Below are 21,806 nucleotides of genomic sequence, written 5' to 3' on the forward strand. Positions count from 1 at the left end.
TTGGCGAATTTGGCAAAATTATGTTTGCCAATAAAGTTCAGTTATGAATATTAATTGAGAGAATCTTGTGGTTCAATATCACGATGTTTGTAGGTAAGTTCGAATCCGGTCAATGCCAAAATACTCGTATTAAATTCCCGACTAACTCCGCTAATGGTGCTCCATTTATATTCGTACTTAAAGAGGTTTGAATAATCAAAATTAAAATAAATTTTATTACCTTTTAACCGGCTGCTGAAATAGAAGAATATTTTTCAGGTATACCTAGGTACTTATATTCGAATTTTGTAACGTAGAGGCACAAAAAAAAGAAATCAAGTATATAGGCATATGGTTTTTTCATATTTATGATTCTTTTTTTAATCGAAAAAGTTTACTCTCGTGCCAATTCTATACAAATCGTGATATGATTAAACTTGTTCTTTTTTAAACAAAATCACAATACTTTTTCTATAAGAGCAAACATATCTAATTTAGAAGTTCAGAAAAGAACTAAAAAGGATTCCAAACACTCCGACGACAGCACAATTTAGAATTTTATTAAATAATTAAATTTATCTAAATAATAAACTAAAATAACAAGATGGCTAATGTTTGTCAATTCTGTTGAAGTGTATGCAATTGTTATGATAGTAGTAATTACCATCATCTTTGGGTTTTATTTTGTGTGTACTTGTAACGTATTTTATTATTATTATTTACTTTTTTTATTATAACAATTATTACTGTATAGGGGACGAGCTGGTTTGATTTCTTTATTTATTTTTTTTCTTTAATTTAAAGCCAGGTGATCTTAAAAGTTAATTTTTTAACAGTAAATTTATGTTTCTGTTCATTTTCATGGAATAAAGCGGTTAAATAACAAATAAATTTATGTATCAATATCATATAAACGTAGTAAGACGTAGAATACGAGTGTCCCATGTGATTCAATGTTAGTTATGTCCATGAGCTTTTTTCGATGAGTGATCAAAACCAATAAACAGTTAACTCATTTGCCAATACAATTCTTATCACAAATCATAAATAAAACATTTAATTCTTTATCTATGGAATGGTAGAATATATATTACGCCTGCGGGTACGCTACTCTAGTTACAAGAGTACTGTGCAATCAGTTACGATGATAATATATTTACTTATATGTTTATCATTAATAAAATTTAATTTAGCAGAAAATATTTACGAATATAAATCGTACAAGGATTATAAGTTATACGAAGTGGAAGGCAGTAACGATATTTTAGACAGTTTATTGCAAAAACTGAAAAATTTCGTAGTAAGTAAATTTATAATAATTTTTAGTTTTTATGTTAGACACGAAAATGAAACATTTTTTTTTCTTATGAAAATCAGTTTTTTCTGTTTATTACTTGTTCATAGTTTAACCATTTAACATACCATCATGAAATTTTTATGAAAATTATGTATATATATTCTAATATATGAAATTCTCGTGTCGCGGTGTTTGTTACCAAACTCCTCCGAAACGGCTTTACCGATTTTCATGAAATTTTGTGTGCATATTGGGTAGGTCTGAGAATCGGCCAACATCTATTTTTCATACCCCTCAATGATAAGGGTGACCCACCCCTTAATATTTATTTTTACTTTTTTGAAATTTTTTTTTGTTTTTATTTTATTGTGATTTAGCATTGAAAAATACATACTTCAATAATTAAAATTTTCACGTTTTTACAATCAACCCCTGTTTTTTAATCGCGATTTTTATATGCCGCAATAGGTTTGCAAGATGACAATCGAATATAATAATTGTAGTACGTAAAATTTTTCATGTATAGTTCTAGAAATAATGTATATGGTAAAACAACGTTTGCCGAGTCAGCTAGTATTATATATATCTATGTTTTGAGATGGACAAAGACGTAAGCTTAGATTAAAGACGTTAGCTACTTTTTATCTCGTTCATGCGAACGTGTTCGCGAGTAAAAACTAGTTAATCATAAGATATAATACTTATTTATCATAATCATTAAAGGTTACTGCTTGATATCTTTACATTTAAAACAATCTTCATTTGAATTTTCATACTTGCATGAAAAGAAAAATAAATACTTGGATGCAAATGAAGGGGCATCCCTTCTTTACCCGTGAGAAGTCGTAAGAGGCGACTAAGGGAACTTAATGGTCAGAGATGGGCAATAGCGTTCCTCTTTAAATATTATCAAAGACTAATTGCGATTCCCAACCCGTTTTCAAGCGTGGCAACTATTGGCAAAACTCTCCTTTTAGGGAAGCCTATGTTTAGCAATGGACATTTACCGCCGGATATAATAACAATAATTAAGTATATTTAAATACATAGTATCTATATCAAGTTCAAACATGTTGTTTCTCTATAAACAAGGGGTGGAATTTGTATTGATTTGTGGTTTAGCAGGGTTTAGTCTGTTGATATGTCAGTGTCAGTCAACGTTGACAGAGAGGTTTGCTTGATTATCTATTTAAGCGGGATGTATTTATTGCTGTAAACAGAAGTATTATAGTGAATAGTTATACTTACATACTGGAATATTCACAGCATGATCTGAGTTATAGTTAAGCAAAAATTTTTTATATAATAAAAACCTGATAGGAGGATTTTTTTTATAGATGATAATGGAATGGTAACCCCACCGGTGCTATCGGTATACGCCGGTGGGACTCCAATTAAGGATGTTAGGTGAGGATGAAAGTAGGCCAGTTTGCCCATTCTGACGAATTCGATAAGAATTAACACTGACGGTTTTCAGGAGCTAATGAAAACTTACTATTTTACCAGAGGGAGACTTTGTACAAAAGTCGATTGCTTGGGTACCTCTGTCCCATTCGTGTTTCAACCGTGAAGCAGTTGTGTTTGCATAGCTGTGTTTCGGTTTGAAGGGTGGGATATGGCGTGAATTTACTGGGTACAAAGGAATAACACCTGAGTCCTCAGGAATGGCAACGCATGGGGGGTATCATGGGCGAAACAGTATACTCTGTTATGTCCATGCTACTGCTCATGTCTATAGGCGACGGTTACCACTTTCCATCAGGTGGACCGTCAGCTTGATTGCCATTCTAAGTTATATAAAAAAAAAATCTTCTCAGTCGAAATTACTTATTTAATTAAAAGTACTTATATATGTTTCTAATTGACTCGGTAAACATTGTTCTGCCATACAAATATCCTTAACACCTTGCGGTATGAAATATACATTACGACCTATTTATTATAATACATACTAAATATGCATAAAGAATTTGGTAAAAATCAATCGAGCCCTTTCGGAGGAGTGCGACCACAAACACCGTGACACGAGATTTTTATATATAAGCTATATATGTTTTCATCATTTCCAGGAATTACCTTATTATGAAACAAGGGATTCGAAACTGGAAGTACTGATCGCACCTGATATAAATTCATTATTCGAGCAAATCATCTCTTTGTACGATCTAAAAACTAAGGTAGTAGTTGAAGATTATTCTGAGTAAGTATCTATTCATGTTTTACATACTTACACATCCTTAAATTACATCCTTAAATTATATAGATAGAGCATCAAGACTCAAAAACGAGTCAAGTTTATGTCACCAAATTCTTAAATTAATTATTGTACTCGTTTTTTTATCAGTGTTCTATATATTTACGCACATAATATAATTTGACGTATTTATATTTAATTATATAAAAAATAAAATGAGTTGTTATGCATTAAAAAGATGCAAAAATTATAAAACAAAATAAATATATAAGTTATAAAGGAAACGCTTATGACTATTTATTATGCAGAAAGAAATGTATGAAAAAGTTTACTCGCTTTTTTCGAAGCATTTCTATAGAGACATTCTATTTATATAATCTAAGACTGTCCTTAAGAAAATATCGACATTATTCAAAATTTGTAAAATGATAATTAATAAAACACTGACAAAATACTCCTTTTCATAAGGCATTTTTTTGTTTCAAATTGTCCTTAATTTTTTTTTATACCACGAAGGTAGCAAGCAAGCATACAGCCCGAGTTACTATAGCCTATAGACGCTTGCGACACTTTTTCGAAATCCATTAAAATAATTATAACATCGATTATCATGTGTTTTTTCTAATATGTTACAGTTCACTACAAATGTTTATTTTATACATACTTATATGCCTAATGTATTTATTATTTTTACATTATTGTATTTACATATTTATATTTTACATTCTAACATACAATATTTTACATTATTGTATTCCAGACTAATTCGCTTAGAAAAATCAGGTTACAGGAAAAATTCCGCATTCTCGTGGACTGCTTATTACGATGTCGATGATGTAAGTTAACACGATTCAAAATCTATATACACATATGTGAGTGTGTCTTAGTACATAAGTTATTAAATTATTAAAATGATATAATTAAGTGTACAACATAAAGCACAAGTCACCTGTATGTTTATATTTTAATCTGTAATTTATATTACTGTATTTCACTTGAATTGTTTAATTGTCATTGTATATTAAATATATTTTTATATTTATGGCGCAATAAATAATTAAATAAACAAAAAAGTCATAATGGCAGTTAAACTAAGCGAACGTAACTTAGCACATCTTAACTATGCTAAGCTCTGTAATTTAAAACTACGAATTACAGAACTAAAGTAAACGAAATGTGTGGTTAAGTTAACTGAATTATGAGAGAGAGGTGACAATTTGAGACAAGAGTCGCTCTTTGCACGAGGGACAATATAGGCCCCTATATAACGTAATACTCTAGTTATTATATCTTGCGTTTATTTTTAGTCTTCAGTGTGAACTCAAATAATTTAGTTTCCATAGATTTGCTTATCTCACATAGATGTGTACTGAGGTATGTTAAACGAAGTTACTGTTTAAAATCTTTGAATTAGAAACAAATAAAAGTCCAATTGGAGTGAGGTCGACGTGTTTCATCATCATCATCATTATTATCATCATCATCTTAGCCATTATCTGTCCACTGCTGAACATAGGCCTCCCCATAGACTGCCACAAGGAACGGTACTGAACTACCTGCATCTACTGACTCCCTGCAATGCATTTGAGATCACTTCATCTAGTGGGGGTCGTCCTACACTGCGTTTGTCCATACGAGGTCGCCTCTCAAGAACTTTTCTTCCCCATCGGTTGTCGGTTCTTGGAAGGGGAAACTAACATGCTTATTTTAGCGGGAACGATTTGTTAGTAATGGGTTCTAACAGTCCTATTGCTAGTAACATACCCTACAGATCGACCTATCGACCTCCACGCGATTCCCTCTAGGAATCATCGTGGGTAATTCTTGTCAAAATCTTCACGATTGGCCAAATGACCTATTTTATCCTCAGCGTATACGCTGGCCAATAAAATAGGCCTACGCTATCAATATATTGATAGCGTAGGCGGGGTTGCCATTCTATTTTCAGATATTAAAAAAGTGCTTATTTTAGTGCCATTATTTGATTGGGACTTAAATAAACTTGTTCGTAAAATCTCATTGATCATTTCTATGTAAACATTTCATTGTTATTTTCACTTACTCGTGTTTACCTACATAAGTAACAATGATATTTCGAGGCTAATTCAGTATTCGTTGTTTGTTTTGTTGCGGGCAACAACAGACCGCTGTTTGTATTCCAACTATTGGGATTCATACCTATATGAAACCTTTAATTTTACTGATTGAAAACAATTTATAAATGTATTGAATGATTGAAAGATATAAACTAAGCTTTATATACTAAAATTTCAAGAAACAGATTCTTTGTTCAAACTAATTTTACAATAACTAAATCTGTTCAATAAAATAACAAACAAAAAAAAAAGTATTAATTCAGAGAAAAAATATTATTTTTATTATTTAAAATAAAACATTTTACTTTTATCATCGCACCGCTCGCCATCGACAGGGGATTCATTTTCACACGCTTGCACCTAAATGATCACGTACAAAAGTAACAATTATAATTCATTATAATTGTTACTTCATTTTCTCGTACTGTATAGCTATGTTAAAGTAAATGCTGTGAATACCTATAATAGGCATGTGCACTAATATTGTATTGTATTTATTGTTTGTTATATATGTTATAATGCAATATGCTGTTGGTGTTCTTTTAAATAAATAAATAAATACAGTGCGGTTTCAAAGAAATTTTCTCCAGCGAACGCTCAGGCTGTGGAATGAGCTGCCTGTCGAGGTTTTCCCATACAGACGACGATATGGGGTTCTTCAAAAAAGATATATTAAGGTTTCTTTAGGGTCGGCAACACGCACGCGACACCCCTAGTGTAGCAGGCGTCCATGCTACAGTGACCGTTTACCATCAGACGGGCTGTATGTTTGTCTGACACCTTTGTGGTTTAAAAAAATGAATGTTTATTAATCAATTCTCTTAAATAGCTAAAAAGATAAATGAAATTTTGTACAGACAGGACCACATAGATTAATGTATAGGATTGGGCAAACTCGCAGGTTACAACTTACCGTCTCTCTCTATCTTCACGTTTATGTCGCTTACAAGCCATTCATTCACGTTCTCTACTAGGTATACGTGTTTTCTAATTAGAAGAGGATATTAGCTCACTATTACCCCATTGACTAAGCAACTTAGTATGTGTATTACATCCTAAGGTCGATTTGACAGTTTTTATTGCTAGTAATGCGACTGGTAGTCCGCATTACTGGGGGAAAGGGATTGTTAGTAATGGAGACTAAGAATCCCATTGCTAGCAATATACCCTACCAGGTCGACCTCCTCGTAGTTCCCCCTGGAAACTATCATGATTAATTCCAGATGAATTCATCATGATGGGCTAACTGGCCTGTTTTCATTCTCATCAATCACCCGTCACTGGTGCCCCGCCAGCGTACCTCGTTAGCGCAGGCGGGGTTACCATTCCATTTTCATCCAATAAAAAAAAGTCCGCATTACTAATAATCCCTTCCCCTCTCCTGAAAAGGGAGGGTAAGGTCGATATTTACGCAGTCCTCTCCGGAAACCACTATAATTGATTCCTGGTGAAACTGACTTGATTTGATTTAAATCAGTTGACTTATTGTTATGAATTTTTTTTAATAGATAAAAATGGAATGGTAAACCCGCCAGCGCTGTCAGTATACACCGACGAGGCAGTGGAAGATGATAGGTGAGAATGAATGCAGGTCAGTTGGCCCACCATGATGAATTCGACAAGAATTAACCATGATCGTTTCCAGGGGAAACCGCGTGAAGATCGACCTGAGAGGGTCAATTGCTAGCAACGGGGCCCCATAACGACCCCATAAAGACCCCATTACTAACAATCCCTTTCTCTCCCCCCCCCATCGTGATGAATTTTCACCAGTTACCACTAACAAAAATGCCACGATCAATATTTGTCACAACTACAGAAACAAGTAACGTCTTTTACTCGTGCAGGTGACAATGTGTGCGTCTGTAGTTACGATCAGCGCGAGAAAATAGTTTGGAAGCTGACGCGTTTTGAGAGGGGGTGAGGTCAGATCGCAGCGGGCGGCAGGGAGCCGAGTATAGTGTACTTTAGTACTATTACTTATACTGTGCTGGTGCTCTGCCAGCGTATACTAATAGCGTAAACGGGATTACCATTTCATTTTCATCTCTTAAAAAAACACATTACTCTTAGTCATTTAGTCGACTGTTTTTTTTTTTTTTTGGGGATGAAAAGGAATGGTGAGAGTGATATATTTTGTTCTTACTGCGTCACCGAACACGGTTTTTTAATGGGTGAAAATGGTATGGTAACCCCACCTGCGCTAACGGGATACGCTGGCGGAGCACCAGTTAAGGGTGATAGATGAGAATGAAAACAGGCCAGTTAGCCCATCATGATGAATTCATCAGGAATTAACCATGATAGTTTCCAGGGAGAACCGCGAGGAGGTCCACCTAGTTGGGTATATTGCTAGCAATGGGATTCTCAGTCTACATTACTAACAATCCCTTTCCCCCCCACCAAACACGGTTATCACCATCATCATCATTTCAGCATTTAACTGTCCATTGCTGAACAAAGACCTCCTGTTATAGAGGGGCTTTACCAGTAGTTGCCACGTTTGGCAGGCGGATTGGCAACCGTAGTAATCTTTGGTGATGTTTTAAGAGGAACGCTGTTACCGATCTGTCGACCATTAAATACCCTTCGTCGCCTCTTACGACACCCACGGGAAAGGAAAAGATGGCACATTCTATGCCGGGACTACACAATATACCTTGAAACACGGTTATATCTTGTTTAAAATTAATTATAATAAAATTTAATCATTTTTAATGATCACATTTTCAGATATATGAATACCTTGGAAATGTAAGTAAAGAATATTCAAATTGGACACAATTAGTGGTCGGTGGTGAGAGTTACGAGGGCAGACAAATAGTTGGGTTACGAATTAACACACCCACTGAAAAGGATGAACCGAAAAAAATTGTATTTATTGAATCAGGTAATGTAAGTTTAGTGTTTTTATTATTTTATTTTATTTATTTATTTATTTATTCTTTATTGACCACATTACAAAAAATGTCTGGTACAAAAGGCGGACTTAATACTATATAGCATTCTCTCCCAGTCAACCTTTGGCAAAACAGAAATTTTATTATGCGGTGAAAAAAATTACAACACATACAATAGAGAACTACTGCACATTATGATTATATAAACATACATACATGAATACATTAAACAAATATTACATAAAAATACATACATACAAATACAAATATACATATACAAATATACCTACAGGGGGAAGGGATTGTTAGTAATGGGGATTAGCAACCCTATTGCTAGCAATAAACCCTATCAGGTCGACCTCCTCGCGGTTCCCCCTGGAAACCATCGTGATTGGTTTATTGTTGAATTTGTTACGATGGGCTAACTGACCTGCTTCACCCTCATCTATCATCCCTCACTGGTGTCCCGCCAGCGTATACCAATAGCGCAGACGGGGCTACCATTTCATTATCATCCATTAAAAAAAAAATATATATACCTACATATTTATAGATTATATACGATAACATATTATTATTAGGCTTGTTTTAATAAATAGGAGACTTTGTATAATAGCCCCTGTAGAATACCTCTGTCCCACCCATGTTTATTTTTTTATGCAACTTAGAATGGCAAACAAGCTGACGGTCCACCTGATAGAAAGTGGTAACCGTCGCCTATAGACATGAGCAGTACCATGGACATAACAGAGTATAATGTTTCGCCCATGATACCCCCCATGCGTTGCCATTCCTGAGGACTCAGGTATTATTCGTCTGTACCCAGTAAAATCACGCCGTATCCCACCCTTCAGACCGAAACACAGCCATGCAAACACAACTGCTTTAAGGTTGAAACACGAATGGGACAGAGGTACTCAAGCAATCGACTTTTGTACAAAGTCTCCCTCTGGTTTATTTTTTTATGCAAATTAGAATAGCAAACAAGCTTACGGTTCACCTGATGGAATGTGGTGATGCCTATAGACAGACATGAACAATAATAGACACATAATAGAGTATTATTAGTAGTAGTATTATACTGTGTCGCCCATGATACTCCTCGTGCGTTTATGTTGTTAAGCAAGTGTGCCTGTATGGCTAAGTTTCGGTCTGAATGGTAGGATGTAACAATGTGATAATGAGGTACGGATGCATAACATATCGCCAGGAATAGCAATAAACGACATAGGCGTCACAGTGTATTCTGTAACATCATAGCTCTGTTCATGTCTTTAAATAACGTTACGACGTAGCTCGTTTCCAATTTGCAATTGTATTAACGAATTCTTTTTTATTGAAAATGGCTTGTGGCGCATGGGTACACAAAAGCATATCATATATATATACATATATATATATATATATATATATATATATATATATATATATATATATATATATAATTAGATATATATAATTAGATTAATAATTCCCAAAATAATTCCCGAAAAAAAATAGAAATATGTTAATTATATAATTATACAAATACAAGTATCGCTTACAAATGAATATGTATTAATTATAATGGCGGCCATTTTCAATTATAAAAAAAAAACAAAAACATATTTTATGTTTATATTTAAATATAAATCAAAGTACCTACTCAGTAAAATAAATATCATTACGAATCATTATGGACTGTTTATCTAATTTTTTCAAATGTATTATAAGATTTTTTATCGTTTTTATTTTTTAATTTAATTTTAGAATATACTTTTACATATATATTTAATAATAAATGTATATTTTTAGATTATATAGATGGAGTGTCTCCATACAAACGCATCGATAAACGCGGGTCAACTTTTTTATACAATTTTGCATAATAAATAGTTATGAGTGATTCCTTTATAACTTCTACTTTTATTTTTTCTTATAAATTCTGCACCTTTTTAATGCGCAAACACTCATTTCATTTATTAAATAATTAAATAGATACATCAAGATACATTGTATGCGTAAATATATAAAACATTAATAAGAAAGAGCTAATTTGACAATTAGCTGCCAAAAAGTTGACCAATTTTTGAGGCTCGATGCTCTATTTATATATCGTCATAATCATAGAATATTGGCGGATCTATATATGTAATAAAGTAATTAAATCCGTCAGTATTCTACGACTATGACGATGTAATATATAAAATGAGTGTATATTATGGTAACCCTATACACGCAACATTAATAAAAAGTTTACCTATTTTTAGCGAAGCATTTGTATGTAAACATTTTATTTATGTATATCTATACAATCTAAGTCGAAATAATACAATTCAATTAAGAAACGATTATTAATTTGAAGATGGAGATATTAAACTCTTGGTATTAAATATACATTTGACAATATATACAAATGCGGAACTATATTTCACTCACAGTTATTAGTAATAAATGTTTAGAAGCATATGCCCCTTTAACAAAGTTGTATCAAAGGCAGTTTCTTGATCTACTTATGAAAATAGAGTAATGTAGAAATTGTACATAAATGTTTTCTACAGCTTCTATATGAGAATTTTCGTAGGAGATGTAACTTTATGTTTTAGATGATAGTATCGGAATTAGCATAGATTAAGAATAAATTAACGTTCCTGTACGCTTCAGATGAATTCCTATTTCAATATTCTTAATCTACGATCACTTACTGGATACTAAAATATAGTGCATTGTACCACGTCTATGTCACTATAGAAATGGCGGGAAAATTGACACTTATATTTTTTTTATAGGAATACATGCAAGAGAATGGATAACTCCAGCCACAACCACATATTTTATAAATCAGCTTCTGACGAGCACCGATCCTAAAATTACGGCTATGAGAAATCAGTTTGAATGGCAAATATTCCCTACCGTCAATCCTGATGGGTATCATTATAGTTTTACATGGGTATGGAATTAATTATGTATACTATTTTTATTTAATATTGTGCCTTATTATTTACGCTTAAGACAAAAAGTCGAATCACTCAATTATTTATTCACATATAATATAATGTTATAAATTATGTTTGAGTATAATCTGAAACTTGCATTAATACAATAATATCATTACCTTAGATTATATAGATAGAGTATCGAGTCTCAAAAACGGCTCAACTTTTTGTCAGCTAATTGTCAAATTGGCTGACTTGTACTTACTTCTATTAGTGTTCTATATACTTACGCACGTAATTTTTCCTGAAGTCTCTATATTTAATTACTAAATAAATAAAATTATATTTTACGTAATAAAAATATGCAGAAATTATAAAACAAATAAAAATATAGAAGTTATAAAGGAATCACTCATAACTATTTAAACACGCAAAATTCTATGAAAAAGTTGAGCCGCTTTTTTCGAAGCATTTCTATGGAGATTCGCTATCTATATAATCTGAGTTTCATCAGTCAGTCATCGAAGGTTCTTTGGATTGTCGTGTTTTCTCGTATTGTATAATTATGACTATTAACTAGTTGTAACAAAGTCGCTTATCGTCTACTTAAGAATTGCTTAATTACCTACTCTATTCGTGGTCATTAAAATGTTAAGATAAGACGTGACGGCGTGGTAAACTGAGTTGTTAGGATTTCTAAAATTTAGTTGAACTCAAGAGCTGTCTCATCCATCATGCTCGTGAGCTCTAGTTATTTAGTCATTAATTTACTTGTATTTATTGCATTTTTTATTAGTTATATAAGATAAACTACCTATTTGGCAGTTTCCACAAAAGCGTAAACTTTTAACACTCTATCTTAGTCGAATTAAAAAAAAAGTTAGAACATATAAGTTTGTTCACTATATACTCGTAACTTTGCCCGAAAATATGTATTTCATTAAAGGCATTGGTGTGTGTCTAAGATACAGGCTAGGCCTAGTTTAGACACTAATTTGCTGGGCCTAATGTTATATTTTATACTTATATATTTAACTTTGGAATTACTGTAGCCCATGGTTCTATATTTTTATATGCAAAAAATCTTTATTATTATTAATTACTTTGTTCCACTGTCTTTTCTATCTTGAGAGTGGAACAAAATACAAGTAGTTTCAATAATATTACTGTAATAAAATGAGGTTTCATCAAGAAGTCACAACATAAACAATGAAAGTACTTATTTATTTATTTTTATTTATTTTATTCTTTATTGTACACACCAGTTGTAAGAATACGACATATATACGCATATATGCTTATATATGCCAAATCTCCAGAGGGAGACTTTGTACAAATGTCGATTGCTTGAGTACCTCTGTCCCATTCGTGTTTCTACCGTGAAGCAGTTGTATTTGCATTGCTGTGTTTCGGTTTGAAGGATGGGATATGGTGTGAATTTACAGGGTACAGAGGAATAACACCTGAGTCCTCAGGAATGGCAACGCATGGGGGGTATCATGGGCAAAACAGTATACTCTGTTATGTCCGTAGTACTGCTCATATCTATAGGCGACGGTTACCACTTTCCATCAGGTAGGCCGTAAGCTTGTTTGCCATTCTAAGTTGTATAAAAAAAATGCTTGTTTGGTTTTTTTTTTAATATTTTTCATATTTAAGGATCGTATGTGGAGGAAGACTCGTTCAAAGTCCACATTCTTCTGCTACGGTGCAGATCCCAATCGTAATTGGGATTACAATTGGTTAAGTAAGTTTTAAATAAATTAAGGTTATTTTTTATAAACAAAGATAAATTAGTTTCAATCATCTCTATATTTTTATGGGAGCATGTGGGAGTAAATTCAATTGACTATAAAATAGATATATCATAATTAAGATTGTGTTCCTCAGAAAAGAATCTATTCTGAAATGTGGTAAAACCGGTTATTTTGGCTTAAAAACTACATTTCTAAACCTATTTTGATAAAATTTCTATGGGACCAATCTGTAAGTATATCCATTCGATAAAAAAGAATTTTCCAAACTGGTTAACATAAAAAAAAAAAAAAAAATATTTTAAAATACGTCCAGAATTGGATCAAGATATAACATACACATAAAATACTGTCGACCTGAGAACCTCCACTTATTTAAAGACGTTTAGAGCAGCAAATAATCGGGAGTAAACTCAGTGAAGCGTTGTCACCACTTTTTAATATACATATATTACTATAACCGGGATCATATATATATATATATATATATATATATATATATATATATATATATATATATATATATATATATATATATATATATATAGGGCCCCGGCACAAAATAGGCCACCACTTCCTTTCTCGTGGATGTTGTAAGAGGCGATTAAGGGAGAGCGAAGAATGCACAACAGCGTTCCTATTAAAACATCTCTAAAGCCTAATTGCAGTTGCCAATCTGTTTGCCTAGCGTGAACACTACTGGCAAAACTCCCAAGGGGGAGGTTTATGTTCAGCAATGGACAGTAAAGGCTGTTATGATGATGTTCCTTAGCAACGTAATTTATTTTTTAAGAAAATGGCGCAACCAGTAATCCTTGCAACTACCAAACCTACGGTGGATCAGAACCATTCTCAGAGAAGGAAACCAGGACTTTATCTGAATATATTCAGGATTTGGACAATCTACTGGCTTATGTCGCGTTCCACGCTGACGCCCAAATGCTGCTGGTTCCGTACTCCGATTCAGTGGAACATATCGATAATTATGATGATTTGGTAATTTTTTTTATTTTTTAAAATTTTATCAGAGGTAGACTTTGTACAAAAGTCATTTGCTTTTGGGACAGAGGTGGCCACCATTCTTGTTTCTACCATGAAGCACTTGTGTTTGCATGGCTGTGTTTCAGCTTGAAGGTAATTTTATTACTTATTTGTCTATGTACGGAACTCTCGGCGTATGAGTTTAACTCACACCTGACCGGTTTTATTTGATTTGATTTGGGTATGGATATTCTGGGTTATTTCTGCAAATTTTCGTTGCTTAGTATTTTATAGTATCCACAATACTTTATAGCCAAACATTTTTCATAAGCTTAATATTTTCATAGTACATTATAATTTCAGTTCATTCCCAAATCACGTATTTGCAGAGTACATGATGAAAGTAAATAAAGTAACCAATTTTTGTGTTATTTAGTTACAAATACACGCTTCATTTAAAATTATAGTTTATTTTAATATATGTTTAATGAGACCGTTTATGTGACTGATTTTTTTTTTGTGTTATTTTCTTATTTTAAATAGATACTCTTTATTGTTTCCTCTATAAGATTACAATAGTAAACTTATTATAAATACAAACAATTACAAGAAAATAATACATTAAGAAAACAATGGGCAGCCTTATCGCTAAAAGCAATCTCTTTCAGGCAACCTTTGGATGGAGAAGAGTAATTATAAAATGTTTGGCACGAAATGAAATGGCATGAAACACAACTCTGTTCGTTTTTTAAATACATACAGAAATATGTATACGTACAATTATGTGAATATATATATGTATATTTTAAATTCCTTATTTACATAATACATGAAAGATTATATGTTTTTACAGGTAAAAATCGGCAAAACCTCTTTAGAATATGGTTACAAGGTTAACGGGGAGAAATATGATGGGCCCGCAACGGCAGCTGAAATTCTTTGTAAGTCAATCTAACTTAAATAAACCATTAGTGACAATTTTACCAGAGGGAAACTTTGTACAAAAGTCATCAGCTTGGGTATCTCTGTCCCACTTACATTTCTGCCATTAAGTAGCTGTTCTTGCTGAGCTGTATTTGTGTTTTAAAAGTGGGATATGGCGGTAAAATTATAGAGTACTGAAGTATATTAATTCTTCGTTTTTAAGAATGGAAACTCATCACAATATCTATGGTAGACATTACAGGATATTGTGTGATGTCCATGGTGGTGTTCATGTCTATAGTTGTTGTTTTTTTTAACGTATCATAATGCAATGGTAACTCCGGCTATCCGTATACATTGACGGGAAACCAGTGAGTTAAGTAAGACGAATGAGACTATTTTCCATCACTTCAAGTGTCAGAACTGTTTACATAAAAATCTAAGACCTATTTAATTGTTTTTTTTTTTTTTGCTGGAGTCGAATACACTGTGATGCCCATACCATTCCTAAAGACTATAGTATTATACCTCCGTAACATGTAATAAAGCCTTTCAATTCAAAAACAGTGTAATATACATATTTTTTTTTGTATTATTCTTTAAATAAAATAAAATGGCAACACCCCAAACAATAGAAAGAGGTATAAGTTCAACAGTGGATAATGAATGGTTAATAAATATACACGCATGTGAAAATAAATAATCACAACTATGCAAACCCGGGGGGAAACGGATTGTTAGTAATGGAGATTAGCAATCCTATTAATAGCAATATACCCTATCAGGTAGACCTCGCGGTTCTCCCTGGAAACCATCGTGATTGATTCATTGTTGAATTTGTCACGATGGGCTAATTAACTTACGTCGTCTTCTCTCATCATCCCTCACTGGTGCCCCGCCAGTGTACCGATAGCGCAGGTGGGGTTGTAATTCCATTATTAACCAAAAAAACAAAACTATGCAAATCCTACTTTCTAAAGTATATAGTATGTAATAAAAAGTCTATAATGCAAGCACAGGTAACAGCGGTTAAAGCACGAATACTTTGTAAGATACGCAAGCAAACGATCAGATCTCGTTAATTTATGTAATTTTCAATGCAGATAAAGCCTCAGGAGGGAGTATGGATTGGGTACGACATGCTACTGGTACGCCCCTTGTGTACACATACGAGCTACGAGGCAAGAGTTTTCACTGGCCCCCAGATAGGATTTATGAGCAAGGCGATGAAGTCACACAGATGATGTTAGGTCTATTTACTGAGGCGTGCAATCTGAATTATTGTTAAAATAAATTTTTAAAGTAGGTACATGCTTATTATAGTTATATTGTACTAGTTGTATCCCGCAGCTTTGTTCTCTTCTATTAGAATAAAAGTATTTATTGTGCATATGGTCAATCAATTTTATTTCTAATTATTTTATTTATTGACCATTTAATTGTGTAATAAATGCTTAAAATAATAACATTAGTTAGTATAACTATCTTTTAATTTTTATTTTCATAGTAAATGGGATGAAATAGTAAGGACAGTTATATTATAGATTATAATAAAATATTTATTAATAATGCGATTTTTTTATTGTTATATTTCATTCAGTTGTCTGCAAGAGATCACTTTAAACGATAAAGACTCTTATCGCTTTATCTTTGTAATCTATTTCTTGTAATTTTTTTCCAGTTGAGCTTTATATGGTTTTTATTTTTTAATATTTGATATTCCAAGCAACTAAATAATAATTATTAATTGTATAAAGATAATTACAATTCTAGCCGAGTAGTCCCGGCATAGAATAGGCCGCCCCTATTTTCCCGTGGGTGTCGTAAGAGGCGACTAAGGAAGGGCGAAGGATGGGCAGCAGCGATCCTTTTAAAACATCTCCATAGCCTCACTGCGGTCGCCAATTCTCTTGTCAAATATGGCAACTGCTGGCAGAACCTCCCAAGATTATGTTCAGCAGTGAACAGTTAAAGATTGATATAATGATAATGATGATTCAATCATTAATTCGTTGACAGAGTATTTTTTTAATAATTAGTCAGAAATATTGAAAACTCATAAATTATTTTTAAAAATAATTTATGAGTTTTCAATTGTGCATTGCATCATTTGCATCACGCAAAATTGTGATTTTACCATACTTAGGTAGTGTAAAAGTTATGAACGCTTTTAAGAAATTTTTTATTTTCCGTGAAGATTTCAGCATAGAATAGGCCACCCCTTTCTTTTCAGTGTGTGTCGTAAGAAGCGACTAAGAAAGCTCATGGTAGAGGGATAGGCACAAGCGTCCCTCTTAAAATATCATCAAAAGCCAAACTGCGGTTGCCAACCCGCCTGCCAATTGTGGAATCTACTGGCAAAACCCTCCCTTAAGGGGAAGACTATATTTAGCAGAGGACAATTTGCGGCTGATACAATTAAATTAATATAATTAAATAAATGCATAATATAATTTATATTTATGGACTTGATATTAGAAGGCAATATTTTGTTTGTATTTATACCTAAATTGTATAACTTTAGCATGTTTTTAATTAAATGCTTCAAAATTTAACACACATGATTAATTATGTTTGACTAATAATGCTGATCCGGAAAGCTTTCCGTCTACTTCACACTTGACTGCTTATCTTATAAAGATACACATTATTATGAATATATTTTATTTAAACATAAGGCAAATTAAATTTATTTTTATTTTATTTATAAAATACTTGCGAATTGGCCCAGCTTTGCACGGCTAAATAAAATTTGTTGTGTTTGCATGTCTGTGTTTCGGTTTGAAGGATGGGATATAGCGTGAATTTACTGGGTATAGAGGAATAACATCTGAGTTCTCAAGAATGGCAACGCATGAGGGGTATCATGGGCGAAACAGTACACTCTGTTATGTTCATGGTACTGTTCATGTCTATAGGCGACGGTTACCATTTTCCATCAGGTGGGCCGTCAGTTTGTTTGCCATTCTATGTTGCTTACAAAAAAAAATCGAAAATAATGTTGTATTTATAATAAGTTTATTATTATTATCTTATTGAGGAAAAAAGATAATCTATAATATCCTATGGTACTCGCTGATAAATCAGCTATCTATAGATGTAAGAATTTTTAAAATCGATTGAGTAGTTTTTGAGTTAATCCATTACAAACAAACAAACAATAAATCAAATCTTTCCTCTTTATAATATTCATACAGATTACTTCATACCTGTGGTTTCATTTACATAATTGTGCTAAAGGATCAATCTTTTTATAGAGCCAATGTGTTTGTGACTATCGGTGGAGCCATTCATATTTAACCCATTTGACTATCGGTCGAGCCATTCACATGCTAAGAAGTTAACAAACTAATTTTCATATTTAACCAATTTTAAACAATATAAATAGATTTTAAATCATTAGATTCTAGTTTGCTATTTCGCTTATTAATTATTTTACAAAAATTATTGGAGGGGATCTGTTTTGTTTGATAAATAAATTAATTATGTTTAGATATTTTAAATGCAAACCTCGTTTATTGATCATGTTCCATAGCTAACCCTTTGATTCATAATTAATTACTTACCCACGTAATTATTTAAGTTATTGAGCCTGATAAGGCGGTGTTCACACTCGCGAGATCATTGAAAGATGCATTCTGGTATATTAACATTATATGGTAGAGCATTCTCTATGGCATATGATATTAAGCTCGCCATTTGTACAAAGTTTTATTGTGCAATAAAGAATAAATAAATAAATATTCCATGTACCATTTTACATGCATTAAAGAGATTTTTATATTATAAAATAATAATTTAGAAAATGGTAGGGACACCATATTTTTTACACAATTGTATGCAATAGTTATCATACAGGTCACTAACACGATCTTTCTATCATTTATGATCCTATCTTATCCTATTTAAGAGCTGCACTCTTATCGGCGCAGTTCTTGCTACTTACTACGATTTTTTGCGAGTCTCTTCACCTCTTGATACGACACAACACCAACTTTTCTTGATCTGTCTGATGTAACCATTTATGATACATTAAAAAAAATATTGTTGTATTTAATATACGAATACATTTCAAAATTAATACTCCTATACTAAAAATTCGGGACTGCTGAATCAAATTTGTAAAAAAAATGTGAAGATTTAAATTAAACGTAGGTCAAATGAAATATGAAGCATAATTTCTGGAGGAAATAATTTCTATAATTTTTTTTTTATGCAATAACCCTGTCTTTGATTGCTCAGAAATAAATGTAAATATTTTATTGTTAAATGTTTCGTATATTTTAATTTAATAACTACCAGTTTCACTCACGTGTAATTTAGTGAAGAAAGCACGACTAGTTTCGGGACCATTCCGAACCGTTAGTCTTGAGCGGCTGTGATGCGACTGCAAGCCTGACTGCGCACTTCAACCTGCAGAACGCGGGCTGTATTAGTTATTACATTAAAATGTAAACGTGATTTCATTTGTTTTGTTTTTTAGTTTATAAGTTATAGTTTACATATATTTATTCTAATTTTTCTATTATATTCTTTGAAGAAAATTGTCCAGTTTAAAATTAATATACATAATATCTAATTTACTGCAAGTTGTATGCAAATTATTTAATTTAAATAACACGTTTCACTACCATGCAATTGTCTTTGTAAATACATACTAAATATTAATATTGCAAATATTCAGTATACACTGAGACACTATGAGTTTATTGTTTAATTATAAGGCAATGGGTGAAATTACTGACGGAATTCATTCGCAGTCACGTGCTTGCATAATTACTTACACACACCAAAATCAATATACACTGAATTTGCTTTCCATTTTGCCACTGGCTACGATTTAACATTCAACATTATTTGTTACAATTACAAAGGACAATATCTTAAATTTGAACCCTTTTCTATTGATTCATTATCAATAGAAAATATAAAATCAAAACTAAAAATATAAGCAATGGAGTTTGACAGGCCCATTGCTAGCAATATGCCTTATTAGGTCGACCTCCACGTGGTTCCCCCTGGGAACCATCGTGAACAATTCTTGTTGAATTCGTCACGATGGGCTAACTGACCTACTTCATCCTCACCTATTATCCTTCACTGTTGCCCCGCCTGTATATACCGATAGCGCGGGTGGGGTTACCATTCCATTATCATCCATTAAAAGAAAAAAAACTAAAAAAATAGATTACAATAATTTAAATTTGGTTTCCATTTTCATCATCATCACTTGGGAGGTTTTGCCAGTAGTTCACGCGCTTGGCAGGAGGATTGGTAACTGCAGTCAGGCTTTAGAGGTATTTTAAGAGGGACGCTGCTGTCCATCCCTCGCCCTCCCTTAGTCGGCTCTTACGACACCCACGGGAAAGGAAGGGGTGGCCTATTCTATGGTCCCGGCATTTTTATTTCATTTCCATTTTAAAGTTACAGAATTATTTTTAATATTTCTCAAATGTTCGACGTTTTTGGTACGCTTACTGTTATGTAGATTTTTTAAATATTATTGTAAATAAATTATCAAAGGAAACTTTTGTATAAAACTCGCCTGTATACCTCCAAGTAGTTCTTGCATAACTGTTTCGACTTTATGTATTATTAGAATATATTAGTAAAATTACAGCGTACAGAATATTACACCTTAGTTTGCAGAAACGACAATGTGTAGTTATTCAGGGTAAATAGAAACGACAAACATTGTCTATGTACATATATTTACAATATAGAAAAATATAAATTATGTAACAAGGAGTATGAAAGGCGAACGCTCGAGACAGATAGAATGTACGCAAGAAGAAATATCAATGTCGATTATGGGTGGCTAGTCACAATGAAAGAGGTGAAATAATACAATTTAATCAACCTACTTAATGAAAAAGGAAAAAAAATATATGTATAAATGTCTATGTATGGGCGAAAAACTAAAAGTCCAAGGGTCGGCAGAGAGGGCGGTTAACAATGACTTTCCTAGACCGGTATGCCGTTCGCAACAACTTAAATTAATTGTACCTCTTTGATGTGCTGGTTCACCTGCCTCCTGGGTTTGCTGTCTTTCTCCACGGCGCAGCTAAGGATCCTCACGGGCTCCGGAGCACGCACAAATGTTGTATTTGAATAGGGTGGCGTGATGTCGGTTACTTCACATGTCCATGACACACATATCAGTTTTTCCATTAATAGAAATTTAGTCTTATTATGAAATATAACAAGTTGCACACAAAACCACGTCGTAGCAAACTATGAATTTCACTTTATATGTCCTTTATTATAAAATAAATACATAAAATAGAGCGTATGCTGCTAACAACCCGTCATCACTTTTCGCGCCAACGTCATATTGCTTTTTTTTTTCTTTTTCTCAATCTGAACATAGTTGCGCTCAGGTGCGATGCGACAGCACTCTCTTGTGTGGTAAAACGACCTTCAAGCCGTGCGATGCAACCAGTGTCGGATTATCATCATTAAACTAGCCCAAACAGTCTATGAGATAAATATATAGAATACGACATATTTTTCAAGTGTATTGGGTTGACTGGAAGAGATTTCTGTCATATATATAGTCGATTCTATTATGTCTATGGTACTGTTCATGTTTGTAGCCAACAACAGTTAATCATCATGTGGTCTATTAGTCTATTTACCAAATTCTATTTTATAAAAAAAAATACTATTTTAAATAAGAAATTTTGTAAAATGGATGGATGTTTGTTACTCTTTTACGCAAAAGCTACAGAACAGTTCTAAATGAAATTTTATACAAAGGTCGGTT

The 21,806-nt window shown here is 32.7% G+C and overlaps 1 protein-coding gene across 1 annotated transcript; it reads left to right on the forward strand.

The window, feature by feature from the left end:
- Nucleotides 1-1,070: 1,070 nt before the first annotated feature.
- On the forward strand, nucleotides 1,071-16,565 carry LOC113510497 (zinc carboxypeptidase-like). The gene is made up of 9 exons (XM_052901638.1): nucleotides 1,071-1,279; nucleotides 3,346-3,476; nucleotides 4,231-4,306; nucleotides 8,300-8,456; nucleotides 11,235-11,395; nucleotides 13,041-13,128; nucleotides 13,929-14,131; nucleotides 14,970-15,057; nucleotides 16,144-16,565. The coding sequence occupies exons 1-9, from the start codon at nucleotides 1,124-1,126 to the stop codon at nucleotides 16,326-16,328; spliced, it is 1,245 nt and encodes a 414-aa protein (XP_052757598.1). The 5' UTR covers nucleotides 1,071-1,123; the 3' UTR covers nucleotides 16,329-16,565.
- Nucleotides 16,566-21,806: the final 5,241 nt, after the last annotated feature.

Source organism: Galleria mellonella, unplaced genomic scaffold, assembly GCF_026898425.1.
Source record: "Galleria mellonella isolate WM207_F2 unplaced genomic scaffold, CSIRO_AGI_GalMel_v1 utg78, whole genome shotgun sequence".
Classification (NCBI taxonomy): Eukaryota; Metazoa; Arthropoda; class Insecta; order Lepidoptera; family Pyralidae; genus Galleria; species Galleria mellonella.

Bases quoted from the DNA above. Each gene is read 5' to 3' on its own strand.
- LOC113510497 (XM_052901638.1), top strand. From the start codon at position 1,124: ATGATAATATATTTACTTATATGTTTATCATTAATAAAATTTAATTTA. The intron at 1,280-3,345 runs GTAAGTAAATTT...CATCATTTCCAG, and splicing joins AAAAACTGAAAAATTTCGTA to GAATTACCTTATTATGAAAC. The intron at 8,457-11,234 runs GTAATGTAAGTT...TTTTTTTTATAG, and splicing joins AATTGTATTTATTGAATCAG to GAATACATGCAAGAGAATGG.